The 17179-nt window shown below is 34.9% G+C and overlaps 1 protein-coding gene across 1 annotated transcript in view; it reads left to right on the top strand.

Annotated features, from left to right (window-relative positions):
• The window catches only part of LOC148945853 (uncharacterized), a 52339-nt gene extending 35853 nt beyond the window's left edge, over positions 1 to 16486 (top strand). Inside the window, exons 7-9 of the mRNA XM_089097527.1 lie at positions 5923 to 6061; positions 10776 to 10912; positions 16156 to 16486. Coding sequence (XP_088953653.1) covers positions 5923 to 6061; positions 10776 to 10912; positions 16156 to 16269 — 390 coding nt within the window. The 3' untranslated portion in view covers positions 16270 to 16486. The remainder of the gene's footprint in view (positions 1 to 5922; positions 6062 to 10775; positions 10913 to 16155) is intronic.
• The last annotated feature ends 693 nt before the right edge of the window (positions 16487 to 17179 follow it).

Below are 17179 nucleotides of genomic sequence, written 5' to 3'. Positions count from 1 at the left end.
CACTGCTCTTCTCTTAAAACTTTGTCTACATCATCTCTCAGTCTAAAAAGTATCATATTACTAAGTAATTTGCTATCTACAGAGACCAGACTAATGCCTCGATAATTAACAAACTCACTTTTATCACCTTTCTTATAAAGTGGCTTAATTAAGGTTTTCCTAAAATCATTAGGTACTTCCCCTTTTTCAAAAATCATATTCATAATCTCCAATAACTTATTTCTAACCTCAGAGCCACCATATTTGAGAAACTCATTTACTACCCTATCAGGACCTGGAGCCTTATTATTCTTTAATCCTTTTAGTACTGTTTCTAATTCCTCCTCACAAAACAAATCTTCCTTCACATCCAAGGTATCACAAACTTATTCATTTCCCTCTATATTTGTTCCTGCAACTCTATCACGGTTAAGCAAATTCTCAAAATGTTCGGCCCATCTCGCTTTAGCTTTTGTCTTATCGCTAATTGCCACCCCATTCCTATCTTTAACTGGGACAAGTCCGGATTGACTACTACCTCTCAATTTGTTAACGTGCCAGTACAATATTTTACTATTATGCCGTCTAGCTGCATCTTCTAAATCCTCGGCAATTTTATCCATGGCCTCCACTTCACACCTCCTTAGTTCATATTTCAATGCTTTCTCCACTTTCTTTACATTTCTTTTCTTTTCATGTGATCTATCACTCAGATAATTCTTGTACAAGTCCTTTCTCCTGTCTATTAAACTTAAAGCTTTTTCACTAATATTCTTAGCTGCAGTTCTAGCTTTCTTCCCTAAGACACCTTCAGCAACTTCACAAATTATTTTTCTAAAATTATTCCAACCATCTTCCACATTATCAAATTTTAAACTCTCAAGTTTAGTATTCAACCGTTCCTGGAAAGTTTCTCTCAAATTCTCATCCTGGAGTCTACTAACATCATAACTTCCCGGGAGGTAATTACCCTTCCGATATTTCAGCTTTAAATTAAGCCTTGACACTACTAGATGGTGATCTTTACTTTTAACATCAATAACAGCACTCCTATATACCCTAGTATCTTGTATTGATCCAGCCAGTCTTCGATTTACTATAAAATAATCAATAAGGTTTGCTGTCTTACCCTCACGTGAATACCATGTTAGCTTATGAGCCATTTTATGACCAAACACCGTATTGGTTATAACTAGATTGTTATACCTACAAAATTGCAAAAGTCTGTATCCATTACTGTTTTCTTTTCCTACACCAAATTTACCCAAGCCGGGATACCATCTATGCTTATTTCTACCAACCTGGGCGTTAAAATCTCCCAGCAATAACATCATATTTCTACGTGAGACCTTGTCTATTTGCTCCTGTAACTGTAAGTAGAATTCATCTGAGTCACTAGTATATCCATCAGTCGGTTCTACAGGGGCGTATACTACTCTAACTGATACCTTGAACTTTCTAGTCATAAAATGAGCAATTAGTATTCTATTATTAATACCTTCCCAGCCTAAACAAGACTTAGCAGCTTCCTTATTCATCATGAGCTCTACTCCCTGTCTATGTACCCCATCCTTCCTGCTTGAGTAAACAAATTTTATATCACCTAATTTCACTCTTTCTACCACTGGTATATGAGTTTCTGAAATTCCTAAAAAATCCAGTTCGAATCGTCTGAATTTATCAGTCAAATTGTACATACGGTAGTCATTTTTTAATGTTGTAATATTCAAAGTTCCAATTTTCATGTTCTTTAAATCATTGAATTTTTTTTCGCCTCAGGAAAAGCAATGATCCCGGATACCAGTGCAGGACGGGGATCACATATTTTTTCAAGTCTACACCGAAGTGCTTAAACCGGCGTAGAACCGGACAGCAAGAAGTCCCTGCGACCTCCATGAATGGAGGCTTTGTGCAATCCTGGGCCCATTTTGGTCACAACATGGTTTTCAGCGCTTGGCGATGCTCTTCTATCAACAAGAGTCGAAATCCTGCACAGACAATCTCAAGCCTATTACCTCCGACTCATTGTATATTCATGCTTACAAATATTATACTACTACAGGGAGGCAACCCTTAATAGATAAATTAGCTAGGAAGAGGTTTTTCAGCCACAGGACGCCCATCGAAACATACCAATCCCAGAAGAATTGTCCATTAGTCAGAATCCCGTGCGAATACTGTGTCGTTTACTAGGCTATAATTTCCTTGAGGGGCGCCACTCCTCAAGTGGGAATAGAGTTGACCGCAAGGTCCCCAGTCTTACTGGTACCCCGAAAAGGTCGAGGCAGCCCTTTGCAGAGGCCGTTGTCCATAGATCTGGATCTTACGCCCTGCCACAGTTGTCCTCCTATAGAGGATCCTCCCGCGATGGTGTTCTGCATCACCATGCAATTTAACCCATTGCTGGGAGAAGGTTTGAAACTCATGAATCTTGTGGATAAACAAGTGGGCCCTGTTGAGTGTACATTTGAGGGGACTTCTTCCCCCTCCGCCTGTATTTATGACCCCGGGCAAGGGTGCCCCAGATTCTATTATGGACCCCCAGGGACAAGGTCCCCCCTTGGTCCATGCCTCCTATGGAGGTACCCTACATATCTGTAGAGCGTTCCCCTATCGCCACCTGGGGACATGCTGAATGGCCTGGGGGAGGCCAGACAAACGGATCACTTTTGTTTTGCAAAGGCAATAACTCAGTGACATATTTAACCTACGACTTATAAATATACATAACTCACTGACTAGGCCTATATACGTTATATACAGAAATATATAACTCAGTGACATATTTAGCATACTACTTAAAATATGTGTAACTCACTGACTAGGCCTATATAAGTTATATACAGAAATATATAACTCAGTGACACATTAAACCTACTACTTATAAATATCTAGCCTAATTTAATGATTCACTTCAACTAATATCTAATATCTTCAACTAATAAACTAATATCTATCCTAATTTATTGATTTACTTCAACATTAGCTTGCAAAACTAATGTAAAACCTATATCTAGCCTAATTTATTGATTCACTTCAACTAATATCTAATATCTTAAACTAATAAACTAATATCTAGCCTAGATTCACTTCAACATTAGCTTGCAAAACTAATGTAAAACCAATATCTAGCCTAATTTAATGATTCACTTCAACTAAGATTTAATATCTTCAAATAATAAACTAATATCTAGACTAATTTATTGATTCACTTCGACATTAGATTGCAAAACTACTGTAAAACTAATATCTAGGTTAATTTAATTATTCACATCAAGATTAGCTTGCAAAACTAATTTAAAACTAATATCTATGCTATTTTATTAATTTACTTTAACATTAGCTTGCAAAACCAATTTAAATCAAATATCTAGGCTAATTTATTAATTTACTTAAACATTAGCTTGCAGAACTAATGTAAAACTAATATCTAGGCTAATTTAATGATTCACTTCAACTAATATCTAATATCTTCAACTAATAAACTAAAATCTAGCCTAATTTATTGATTCACTTCAACATTAGCTTGCAAAACTAATATAAAACCAATATCTAGCCTAATTTAATGATTCACTTCAACTAATATCTAATATCTTCAACTAATAAACTAATATCTAACCTAATTTATTGATTCACTTCAACATTAGCTTGCAAAACTAATTTAAAACAAATATCTAGCCTAATTTAATGAGTCACTTCAAATAATCTATAATATCTTCAACTAATATCTAGCCTAATTTATTGATTCATTTCAACATTAGCTTGCAGAACTAATGTAAAACTAATATCTAGGCTAATTTAATGATTCACTTCAACTAATATCTAATATCTTCAACTAATAAACTAATATCTAGCCTAATTTATTGATTCACTTCAACATTAGCTTGCAGAACTAATTTAAAACTAATATCTAGGCTACTTTATTCATTTACTTAAACATTAGCTTGCAAAACTAATGTAAAACCAATATCTAGCCTAATTTAATGATTCACTTCAACTAATATCTAATATCTTCAACTAAAAAACTAATATCTAGCCTAATTTATTGATTAATTGCAACATTAGCTTGCAGAACTAATGTAAAACTGAAATCTAGGCTAATTTAATGATTCACTTCAACTAATATATAATATCTTCAACTAATAAACTAAAATCTAGCCTAATTTATTAGCCTATATATATATATATATATATATATATATATATATATATATATATATATATATATATATATATATATATATATATTATGTATATATATATAATAAATATAAATATATAATATGACAAAGAAATAAGTATAAATAAAATTAAGTAAAGGACATTAAGTGCCGAGGGCATCAAAATAAAAGCATTCTTTGCCTCCTGTGCCCATCTTAGATCTATTCTCACCCGAAAATTGCGATTTTCTAATATTTCTCTTTTGTTTATTTCAAAAATATAAAGTTAAAAGGTAGAGAATACGGCATTGGACTTTACAGCCCCTACCGGCGGTGCTGATCTTTGTTTCGTGGCTCTTCAGCCAGGAAGTGCAATGGAGGGCTGGGGGCCAGCCATCCTCTGCTTTCGCACACCCTTTCTGTATACCTTCCCGAGATTTCTCGAGGCATTCTTTAGAGCTGAGTCGACTTTAGTACATGAAAGCTACGCATTTTAAAGCTTTTTATTGTTGTATGTTTAGCTTGTTTTTGCTGATTTCTTACCCACGTTTTTTTTTTTAACTGCGTATGGAGGGGCAATTTTTGGGGAGAGCAATGAAGGAAAATAAATGGCACTTTAATCCTGATGAGGCTTAAAGGGTGGTAGCCCCCTCTTATTTAGGGTATTTGTAAACCATGATTATAGTGATTCGCTTAAAATTTAAGCTTAAAATTTACATTATTTCAAGTTTCCGAATGCAGTTTTTCGATATTTGTGGTCTACTAATTTACAGTTTTTGCATAAAACCAGAAATTCGGCATGCGAATCAAGGATGCCAGAAAGAAAAAAAATTAAGGCGAATCAGAAAATTTATGATTTCATCCGTGTATGTCCTCCATGTATGAATAATACATCAGTAGAACGATTTGTTACCAAACTCACGGGGCATTTCTGTGATTCAAGCCACCACCACCACCACCACACCCCCCCCCCCCCTAGACTAAGATCCCTTGAAAATGTCTCATTATGCCTGGAACTTTTCACCTGAGTCAACTGGGGCCTTCAGAAAAATTTTATAAACATTTTTGAATCCTGAATATTTTTTTTCTGTATCCCCGTCCGGTGGATGTCTCTGAGTCAAAAGACGAATGCCTCTGGCAGGGCTGCCAGATTTGTTTTATAATCCTGGGTAAAACAAATCCAGGATTTGTTTTATAATCCTGGGTCACAAAAAAAAATTAACGCATGAGAAACTTGTTTGTATTAATTTTTATTACGTTTTTTACGAGTCGGCCAGACATTGCTCCATTGTTACAAAAACTGCAATTTTTATTTCATTAAAAATTGGATTCCTCTTTTTTGGAATTTCTTGGAATAGACATACTTTACACTGTCTATGGTACCTTAATTAAATCGTGCGTATTTTACTAATTATATCGATTTAAATCGATATATTCGATTTAATTCGATTTAAATCAAATAATTGCTTATTTTGAACTTACGTTGGTGCATCTCAGGCAAATTATGTTGTATTTAAAATCTGTGCAAAATTGTGCTCAGAATTTCACGCAAAGCCAACTAAACCTCCTCTGTCTACTCCTAAGTTTCTTATCAGAATTTTGTCGTTTTTTTTTAATTTCTAAAAATTGTTAAATTTCTCTTAAAATTTTGATAAGATATCAATACATCTCAGAAGTTAATGGTCCTGAAACTAATTCTAGGAACGATTATCACTTAGGTTGTTTCAGATTTAATTTGTAATATTTATTTCTGGTAAATAATTTTTTGAATCAAAAATTTTAGGCTGGTGCTTTGCCAACAGAGGCTCCAAAGGTGCCTGTACGATTGAAATTAAACGCTGCTAAAACTAATCTTGTTGCCAAGCCAGGAAAATTTGTTGAAGATTCATCGGAAGAAGAAGAAGATATTGAAGCATTGAAAGGTAGGCATCAGAAATTTTTTTTGGGGAAAGGTGTTGGAAACCCAACCAATCGTGCACCAAACCACGCTCTGGAATATGCTGAAGTGTTTTTTTTTTTTTTTTTTTTTTTTGTGGATGGTGAAGACCTCTCTTCACAAGAGTGCAGACGGTCTGGTATTGTAATTTCCTTTTGTTGGCATTAAAGCTTGTTCAAATAGGCAATGCTTAAAACACCCCCAAAGGTCCCCCCAGACCCTACCCCAAATATTCCCAAAAAACTTCGACATTCGCCCCCATCGTGACTGGTCAAGTCTATCGCAAAGCTCACACGATGGGTCAATTTCAATGAATAAGACAATGTTGAGTGTGGGGGCAAATGTCATTATCCATGATGAAAAAGAAAATGACTTTCAAGTGGTCCTTTCCAGGAGCTCCCAAAAAAGGAAAAAAATCCTCCCTATCAAAATTATTTCCCCTCTCCCTGCCCAAACTCCTGCTTCTCAAAACTTAGGAATATACTTAAAAATTTCTTCTGATACCCCCTTTGAGATAAATAAGATTACTCCAGTAAGGATTGCTATCTTAAAATTGTTAAAATCAATGTTTTCTCTAAACATTAACCGTGATGGATCTTTACTAATAGCTCTCCAAGATTCTAAATCAGCAGACATTATACTCAATTTAAATTCCCTGCTTAATATCCCAATTAAGTCTGCTCCATGGAACCCAAACAAATACCCAACTAAAATAGTTGTGTACAACGTCCCTCCAGAAATACCAATTCAGAAGCTAAAACAAGGGCTCTCTGAAACAGCTGCCAACCCTATCCCAGTTGCAGATGTCACCCAACTGGGCAAACCAGACGCTAATGGCCCAAAATCAAGCAAATCTTTCGTATTCACACTGAGAGAAAAAAAAACAATATCCCAGACAAGATATATATTCTTTGGGCAAATGAAGCCACACAAGCCCTACAGGCCAAACCAATCTAGGTCGCACAACAAACAAATGCAGTGAAATCCTCCAAGCCTGAAGTAAATGTAAAAGTTCCCATCCTAAAGGAATAGCAAACAGTAAAAATAATCAGCCTACATGTATAAACTGTAAAGGCCCCCATAATTCTTCCAATAGAACACTATGCCCTGCATATAGAAAATAAGCACTAAGACTCCGAATAGCAACAGAGAAAGCTATATTGTACCCATTTGCAGCTCCGGAAGCAAACGCAGCCCAATCACACCAAAGAAAACCCTTAATGAAATCAACCAATACTATCACTCACAAAAGACCCAAGCTCAACATACCCAATGCAACAAGAACCCCCACAAGACCATCAGCAAAAGACCCCAGATCATATCCCTATCGGGGAGAATCGCCAAGCCAACGAGCCTCCTCATCCAGTGAGATGAGGTTTGCCTGGCCACCCCTCCAGAAAAGTGTAAAGGAAAAGTAATTCTAATATGCTAAAAAACATCATTATTTGTGGAGATTTTAATGACCACAGCCTTTTGTGGGGGGATTTTTGAGCCAGCAAAGGGAAGCCAGCAAATAAAGCCAGCAAAGGGAAGCCAGCAAATAAAGCTGGTAAGTTTATTGAAAACTTGATTTCAAATAATTATGAATTAGCAGTTATTGCTCCTCCAAATCTAAATGCAAATTTTAATCCCAAAAGTGGCAATTTTTCCACAATTGACCTACAAATTGTGTCAATAAATAACTTTGAATAAAATTTATATAAAGAAAATTGATATCCTCTGCATGGACCACTTTGCCATAGTTTCTTCTCTAAATGAACCAGTTAAAATTCTGACACATATTCCCAAATATATTAACAGTAAAGCAAATTGGACTATGTTCCAAAATAAGCTTAATAATGAAATTACAAGTCTCACCCAAAAATCATATTTTTCAATTTTAACAGCCGACACAAATGCTGAAGTTTTGGCATCCATACTAATAAATACAGCTAACCATGCTATCCCCAAGACAACACCCAGGGAAACGATCCCCAAACACATACCTAAAGCATGATGGACAAATGAGTGCCAAAATAACTGGAGAACAAAAAAGGCAGCTAGGAGAACATATATCTAAAAAAAAACCGTCTCCTATTACATGTTTAAGGGAATTACAAGCAGAGGCTAATCTTAAAAGGACTATATTAAATGCTAAATATAATTACTGGAATAATTTTGCAAATAGTCTTTCCAGAGAAACACGTGAGCCAATTATACATACACTCATAAGCCATATATGTGGGATATATATATATATAAGCCACATATGTATATATATATATATATATATATATATATATATATATATATATGTATATGAGATAAGATAAGATATTTATTTCGAGAAATTACTATCACAAGCCCTGAAGGGCCGAATTCGAATTTCGAAGTCCATAAAAAAACAAACAAGCAAGAAAATCATAACAAAAGCACAACAATTTACAGATTGGCAACCAATAAAAAAAAAAAAAAAAAAAAAATTAAAATAAAATAAATGAATAATCAAATATCGGAATGTTGTATGATTCCTTTGTCACTTATAATAAAAAACTTCAAAATGGCAACTAGTTAATAAGATAAAAACTAATAAAACTGAAAAAAAATAAATAATATACACATTAACAAATATTTAAAAAACAACATAAAAAGGGGATAGGGAACAAAAAAAAGAGTATAGAGAAAACCGAGCTGTTTCTTTTATTATATAAGAGAAACGACAAAATTTATGCACAAATTAACCACTATTTATTATATCAGTAAAAAAAAAGGATAAAAGATTCCTTATACCGCGAGGTAGTACAGAGAATGGGAGACAAGGTGGGAATAGGCTGTGATACAGTATATGGAGGACGACTTGTATCAGGTACATGGTGTTCAAGGAAAGGGTTTGCATTACGGGGGTTCAAAAGTGCCAACTTACCAAAACGGAGGCACAAATTATTTCTTCGTCTCTCGGGGGTCTCTAGGTTTGAAATATTTAACAAATACAGATAGGGTATCTTGCCCTCTTTAAAAATAATTCTTAGAGCTCTCTTTTGGACATTTTCAATTTTTTGCGTTGCTTCATTAGAGAGGCCAGGGTGCCACACAGGACAAGCGTACTCCAATATGGGACGCACAAAAGAAATGTATACTTGTAGTAAATGTGATTGGGGGCAACTGAATTTATTTAAAAGTTTAAGGAGGGAAAGCGAGGAGTTTGCTTGTCGTAGGATATTATTTATATGGGCATCCCATTTCAAATTAGAAGAAATTGCAACACCAAGGAGTTCAAGAGATGTGACAGAGGTTTCAGGAGGAATAGGAGTAAGAAAAAGGGGAGGGGATTTAAGGAAGCTTACTGAGACTATTGCGGATTTAGAAGGGCTAACTGTCATGTCAAGGGAAGAGGCCTCACAGACAATATCTTGGAGTATGCCCATTGGGTTGCTAAAGATGTTTTTATGACATATCTCTAAAACTGTCAAGTCATTGACAAATTTCCATCTATTGTCATAAAGGGTTGAAAGGCTGTTAATCATAAGAGAAAAAAGGAGAGGGCCTAGAACAGTCCCCTGAGGAATTCCATTAAATATGGGGAGGTGATCTGAGAAACAATTTAGATATTTAACTGCTTGAGATCTATTAGAAAGAAAAGAGACAACGAGCTTAACAAGGAAAGTTTCAATGTGGAATTCATTTATAAGTTTATCTATGAGTAAATTGTGGTTAATTAAATCGAAGGCTTTTTGAAGATCAATAGAAATTAGATTAAGCCAAGTGTTTGGTTTTTCAAGTAATTTCCCCATGGTATCAACAAGATGGATCAGGTAATGAGAGGTTGACGTGGATTTAAGATTACCAAACTATCTAAGATCAATGAGGGGGAGGACTCTCATCTTAAGCCAGTCTGCGAAAAAACTTTCATACAATTTTAAAAAAATTGAGGTGAGGGTAATGGGACGAATGCCATCAAAGCCAGGCTTCCCATTTTTCTTTTTGATTGGGGTAATAAAGCCTTGTTTCCAATATTGAGGGAACTGTCCAGATTCGGTAATTTCATTGAACAGGGTGGAGAGGGGTTTTGAGAGGTAATCACTGAAAGCTTTAATCAGAGGAACAGGAATAACTAAAGGGCAAATGCTTGATCGTTTTAGTTTTTCAATTTTTTTTACAACATCAAGTGGAGAAATATGTGGGAGTGAGAAAGGAACAGGAATATCTGGAAATTCGTAAGATAGTGGTGGGAGACTCTGGACAATAGAAGCCAGAAACTTATTGAGGTTATTAGCTGTGGTCATTGGAGGTTCATTTATATTAAAATATATATATATATATACATATATATATATATATATATATATATATATATATATATATATATATATATATATATATATATATATATATATATATATATATATATATTGCGTTTAAACTTTTTAATTTCCTTCTTTTAAAGCTAAGGTTATTTCTTTGTTCACGGTTTTCAACTTTTTAAACTATGACTATTTGACAAATTCTTACCTAGCAGCAGTTTAACCTTTGATTTGTCCATAAACGTTGCATTTTTTTCTAATTAATTTATTATGCTTTGCCTATTTTTTAATAATCAAGCTTCTCTTAGATATACTCCGTAGTTTTCAGTATTCTCCTACTTCTTTTACTTACATCTCTACTAAAACCTTTAAATTATACTTTAATTTATTTTATATTTTAATTTATTTGAAATTTTACAGCTACAGCAGCTCAGAAACGTCAGCGTCCTCCGTCGCCAAGCGGAGTTAGTAGGGTTGATGAAATTACTAGAAAGGATCAAGTTGCAGCAAAGAAAAGGGTGGCTCAATCACCCCCACCAAGCCAGCCAAAAGAGAAGGTGTGTGATTTTTTTCTGTACTGCTTAGTAAATAGCTAAACGCCCTCCCCCCTGGCTTTCTTATTGCTTATCTCATTCATATAATGCTAGGCAGTTATGTTGGTGAGACAGAGGACAAATTGCGTCATGACACAGTTTGCGGCTTGAAATTTCCTGAAAATTGTCCTCCCTCCCTTTCTTCCCTTATAGTTTGTTATTGACATAACTTCAAAAAGTTTTTCACAGTGGTTTTACTGTGATTAACTAAAGTTCCTCTATTGGTTTTTTGTCCAAATTGTAAGATCTGTATCAAGCCCGTTGGTGTATAGAGGGGGGGGGGGTTCAATTGCACAAGGGGTCAAGCAGTTGTGTTGGTTAGACTGAAAGACGAGGTTTGAGAGTGCTAATTTTTGTATATGGAATATCAGGACAAATTGGGGAATTTATATCACTTCCACCTTGCCAACGAATAGAAAAGGTGCGCAAAATTTTATTTTGTCTGACTACGTTGAGACCAAAGACATAGACTCCAAATAACGTTACTTTCTCCACAGTCCTCTCTTCGGATCTTCTTAAGTCCAATTTAAAACAACCTGTCTACATATCTAATGAAAATCGAAAGTTGCAGAATGGCGAAATCTATTGCCAGGAAAAAAAATACTTGTTCAATTCAATTGGTGAATTTTCTTTCATTTGTCTGGCTGGTTTTTTTTATTCAGTATCTATTCTGCTCTTGCTAGGTTCACCTCGAAAGGTTAGATTTTGTTTGTTTTTTGTTGTTGTTGTTTTTTTGTTTTTTTTTATTTGCACTGAGGACGATTTGGCGGAGGTCCTTGTCGAAATGTTTGCTTGTTCTTCGTCTTCATATTTTGCTACTGGCTGACAAAATCCTCGTTTTCTAGCCTATTTGATTTTATTTTTCATTTATTATATCCTTTCCTATCTTGGTTTCATACATCTCAATACTGCAGATGAATCAACATGCAATGCGTCCGTTCTCTAACAGGGAACGCTCCCGATCATTTTCACTCATTTAAAAAAAAAAATTCTTTGGTCTCCTCATTAGATGTTTTAGCCATAGCTCATATATTGTGGGTACAAAAGACCTATACGCGTTGTAAGGACGGAACATTTAATTATATCAGGTAATTATCGATATAATTAGCAGGTAAATGATCAATGCAAATTTACTGATGTTTGTGCAGTGGCCGATCCAGGTGGGGTGCGACCCCCCCCCTAACGAAGTGGCGGATTTGGGGTTGGCACCGCTTGCTCTGGTTGAGGTCCGTTTCTTTTTCCAAACAAGTTTGAAACAAGGTTTCAGTTGCTTTGTGTGGTCTCTGTTATATTTTGCTGATGCTGCATATTGCCTAAAACGGTTTAATTAAATTTAGATTTATCTCGAGAATCTGTCCGTATTACCACAAAAGCAAACCACAAAAGGCTGTCGAAATAATAATTTAAAGGTTCAGCTGTCACAATGGGGCTGAAAACATAATATTTAAACTTCTTTTTACTGTCAAAGATTTGTTTTCGAGTCCTGCTATGGCGCAGAGGCGAAGAAATTGCTATCATCACTTTTTTTGGCCGTCATAAAATTTAAGTTCGCTTTTTTTGCGAAGCGGGGTGGTTTTTACAACATTGTTGTTTTTGGGGGGATTTGTATGATAGCACGTAAATGCATGAGAAGTGCAAAGATATTATTGATTTACATTTAGGATTTCGATTAGCAGAAAGCGGCCACTTTACTGCCTATTTTCATCTAATTAAAGCTCTGGGTTATATGACATATCACCGTCTCTGTTCATCCTAAAACATTAAAATAAAGCCCAACTCTTCAGACATGGGCGCCCATAAGCTGAATTCTAGGGGGGGGGGGCAAACCTCGTGTAATTGGTACTTTTAATGCTACATAGTAGACAGATCAGAAAAAAAAATTATAATTACCGCAACAATATTAATCCAGGGGGGGGAGCCCCCCCCCCATATGGGCGCCCATGTCTTCAGAAGTATCTGAATTTCAATAAAGGTTTGTATAAGTATGCACTTGAAACTAAGTATGATTCAAAACTCCTATTTCAAAGGTCGGAGTAATAATTAAATAAAAATAGATTTTAAAAATTGTTTATAAAAGAAGGCAAATATTATGAATTTTTTTATTTTTTTTTATAGTTAGTATAGATGGGTCTCTGAATTCCCAGCTTAAATCAGCGGAATGACATCAATCTTTTTTAAACACATACTAGTGAAATGTTGAAAAAAACGTGGAAATTCACCACTTGAGTTCACCACGGAAACGGAATGCAACTACAATATCACTTCAGAATTTCTCACCTTCTCAATACCAACCAGTCAAAAAATACAGTTATGTTTATGTATAAGGACTGCCTATATTTGTCCATAAAATTGTATATACTGCTATACAGCTGATGATTTCTATACTTATTTTTATACGTGCTATCTTATCATATTTCAACGATCAGTTGTCTATAAATCAAAATTTTTTCAGGACAATTCTCTTACTTAATGCTCAGTTTGAACCGAATATTTTGTGCTGCTCAACAGACATATCGAGATTTAAACGTTTGAATTGAGTACCTGAAAATTTCAAATTTAAAACAAAATCTAATTAAAAATCTACCCCAGCTTGAAACCCTGAGAATTTAAATCACTAATCTATACCTATCAAATACAAAAATAACAAACACATAATTTATTTCTTTTTTGAGGAGTATTTCGAATCATATACTTAGTTTGAAACGCATACTTACATGCCTCTTTATCAGAGTTCATATTTTTCTGGATGAATAGATGAATAGATCTGGATATATTTTAGGATGAATAGTGGAGGAAATACTAACGAAGAGCTCTAAACTAACAGGGCTCTAGACTGATAGGACTAGCCATTATAAACTTTGCCGAAATATTGAGGTAGACATCGACCATATAATATATAGATGTGGCGGGACTAGAAAGAGAAAAATATACTTTTTTTTTATAAAATTGTAAATTCTATAATTTAAACAAAATTAATCGAACTTTAAAAAGTGGAAAGATGCGCAATATTGTTATGAAAAGCGAAATTTTGATCAGTAGATTTTTGAGATTTTGCCAAAGTTGACACTGTTTATTAAAACACTATTTTTAAAAAGAAATAGTGATTAGTTAATGTTTTATTGCCAATGTTTAAAACCCTCGTTTTAAATGTTTTCTATGTATTTCTATCTCTTTGTTCAATGTTTCTTTTTACACCCCTAAATGAAGGGATATTTACTGTTTAATATTTCACTCATATACGATTGTATCTTAATTCTCATTTCTTACTCTTCATTGTCATCATAATTACTAAGCGATGTCATATAGTTAGGCGACATACTAGATGGTTTGACCTATATAGTCACAAAGAATGCACGACTCCAAAAGATGGTTCAAGACCAATTTTTTGACTATACAAAGCTTAAATCACTCGCTATAGTGGTCAGAAGTACAAAGACTAAAAATTATGTAGAAAACATTAAATATCAATCTTTTTTGTACATGGTGAACAGCATTTTGTTTTTTAGGGCAAGGGGTTTTTTATAACTTACTACTTTTTGTATCAATATTTCTATATCGTTTTAACTTCAACTGAATTATTAGAACTTTAAATAAATTATTCTTTAATTAAATTATTATTCAATTAAATTAAATTATTAGATTTCAGATTAAATTTACGACCATTTTCACTACGTACGACGTATAATTGTTGAGGTACGCTTTAAATTACTGATATTTCTTTGTTCGCAAGTTTATCGGAGCAACCTATTATGCCCCCCCCCCCAAGGAAAATCCTGGATCTGTCCCTGTGTTTGTCGTATAAGGTCGTTGACTTCGCAGAAAAGGAAGCTCTTTTAAATTGACTGCCTTGTAGCACCCGGATCTCTGCCTGTGATATAAGTTACTGAGGCCTTCCCAATGGATCCCGTGAACTTCTAACTAAACTTTGTATCTCCTGGATCTCCTATGGTTTTTTTTTTGTTAAATGCACAACTTTGCTCTGAAAGTTCTTTTTGAGCCTCGAAATTTTAGACTGAACCAAATTACGTCACAACTAACTCTATGGGTCATTTTAATATAGAATTGGCAAGCTGTAATTACAGGTTCCCAAAGGGGGAGGGGGTTATTACCTCCCGTCCTAATAAAAGTGTGAAATCGTGTCATATTGGGTAAAGTTTAACCAAATATTATAAAAATTTTCATTTCTTTATAAAACTATTATGTTAAGAAAGTTCACCTGTCTCTTTTAACAAGGGGCTTACAAAGTGGTCTAGCCAAGGGGGAGGGGAAGGGGTTACGACCAATAAAAAAGTATTTGAGGGTAAGGGAGGTTTTTAATGGGCTCCTATCGTCAAGCTGTAATTATAGGTGCCCAAAGGGGAGGGGGGGGGTATTACCTCCCGTCCTAATAAAAGTGTGAAATCGGGTCATATTTGGTAAAGTTTAACCAAATTTTATAAAATTTTAATTTTTTTATAAAACTGTTATGTTAAGGAAGTTCACCTGTCTCTTTTAACAAGAGGTTAAGGGAGAGTTTTAATGGGCTCCTATCGGCAAGCTGTAATTATAGGTGCCCAAAGGGGGGGGGGGTATTACCTCCCGTCCTAATAAAAGTGTGAAATCGAGTCATATTGGGTAAAATTTAACGCTTCGAGCAAAAAGAAATTTGCAAAGTTTCGCTCAAAAAAAGTATTTAAGGGTGAGGGAGAGTTTTAATGGGCTCCTATCGGCAAGCTTTAATTATAGGTGCCCAAAGGGGGGGGGGGGGCATTACCTCTAGTCCTAATAAAAGTGTGAAATCGGGTCATATTCGGTAAAATTTAACACTTCGAGCAAAAGGAAATTTGCAAAGTTTCGCTCAAAAAAGTATTTAAGGGTGAGGGAGAGTTTTAATAGGCTCCCTACAGATAGAACAATCAAATACTGGCGGTGAATAGATTTGATCTTTAAAAAAATGTTATAAATCGAAGTCAAGATTGGAATTAACTCAGGACATTGAGGAAGGAACTTGACAGATTAAAAAGAATTGCAATAAGAAAAGAAGCGGAAAGCTTCATGAATAGAATTAAGGAGAATCAGACAAAAGGTTTATAAAACTCGGATATCAATAGTATATATTAGGTTAGTTTTCTACGCATATTGATCGAAAGTTACACCTTCATAGATGGTGTTGTGTATTATTCTAGTTCCGTCCCCGCAAAGGTGAATTTACTCTTATCTTTTTTTAGGTGGCCAAGGAATCTGTAAAAGAGAAAGAAAAGGATAGAAGACGAGATGAATTGATGCGACAGTTGAAAGCTGTTGAAGAAGCAATTGCAAAGAAAAGGACTAAAATCACCTAATACTTTTTTTTCTTTTATGTTTATATTTTGACTTTCATTACCATCCTAGGATTTTTCATCAAATGCAAGCGCTGTTTATTATCTAGTGAAACAATTGTTCTAAGTGCAGTAAACCATCAAACTGTTTTATCTTGACCTAAGTCTACGAATTGTATTGTTAGGAAAATTTCTAAGACCTTGTCTCCTGTAATAATTAAGAATTAAAAAATTATCTTCGTTTATAGCAGTTCTTGAAAAGGAGAAGAAATATCAGACCAAAGATAAAATTCGTATTAAACGATAGTTGCACACAACCGCAATTTTATTGAGCGGGGAATACCAATCGACTTTGTAAATGGTCTGACAGTGGCGTCAACTCACAAAAGTTTAGGAACAGAGGGGGGGGATAATCTTTTTTTTCAAAATCTAGGGATGTTTTTTGCTTCTTTCAGTTGTTGCAGTGAAAATACCAAAAAAGAACATTTTCCAATGAAAATACCTCGAAAAAGGTATTTTCAAGATATGAGGGGGGGGGGGGGTAGGCGAGTAAAATGTCCTACCCCTTAATTGATGCCCTGTAAAGTGAGCTTCTGTTCCCAGATCAGCCAAAGAGCCTGTGGGACTACAGGTATAAAAAAGAAAAAAAGCCGTAGCGAACACTGTTTTTGAGGACTGGAAGAAACAATAGATTGCTCGCTTCTCCCTATATTTAAAGCCCCTCCCTTTCAAAAGCAAACTTCTTGAAATTTCCACATCGATCCTCAAGCCGTGCAACAAAATAAGGTCTGCATACCAGACTCCGTCTAAATATCCTCACTTTTAATAAAACCTGTTGACAAGCTGCTGAGGAAAGTTCTAAGAAATGCATTTATCGCGCGTTACTCTCTTGTCTGAAGAGACAAGTTGTAACAAAGTTGGTGGCCCGGAAGGC

Source organism: Artemia sp. Qi Xiang Cuo, chromosome 12 (assembly GCF_049724085.1).
Source record: "Artemia sp. Qi Xiang Cuo chromosome 12, ASM4972408v1, whole genome shotgun sequence".
Taxonomy (NCBI): domain Eukaryota; kingdom Metazoa; phylum Arthropoda; class Branchiopoda; order Anostraca; family Artemiidae; genus Artemia; species Artemia sp. Qi Xiang Cuo.
Note: the sequence above shows the minus strand (reverse complement) of the source record. Positions and strands in the feature narration are given on the sequence as shown.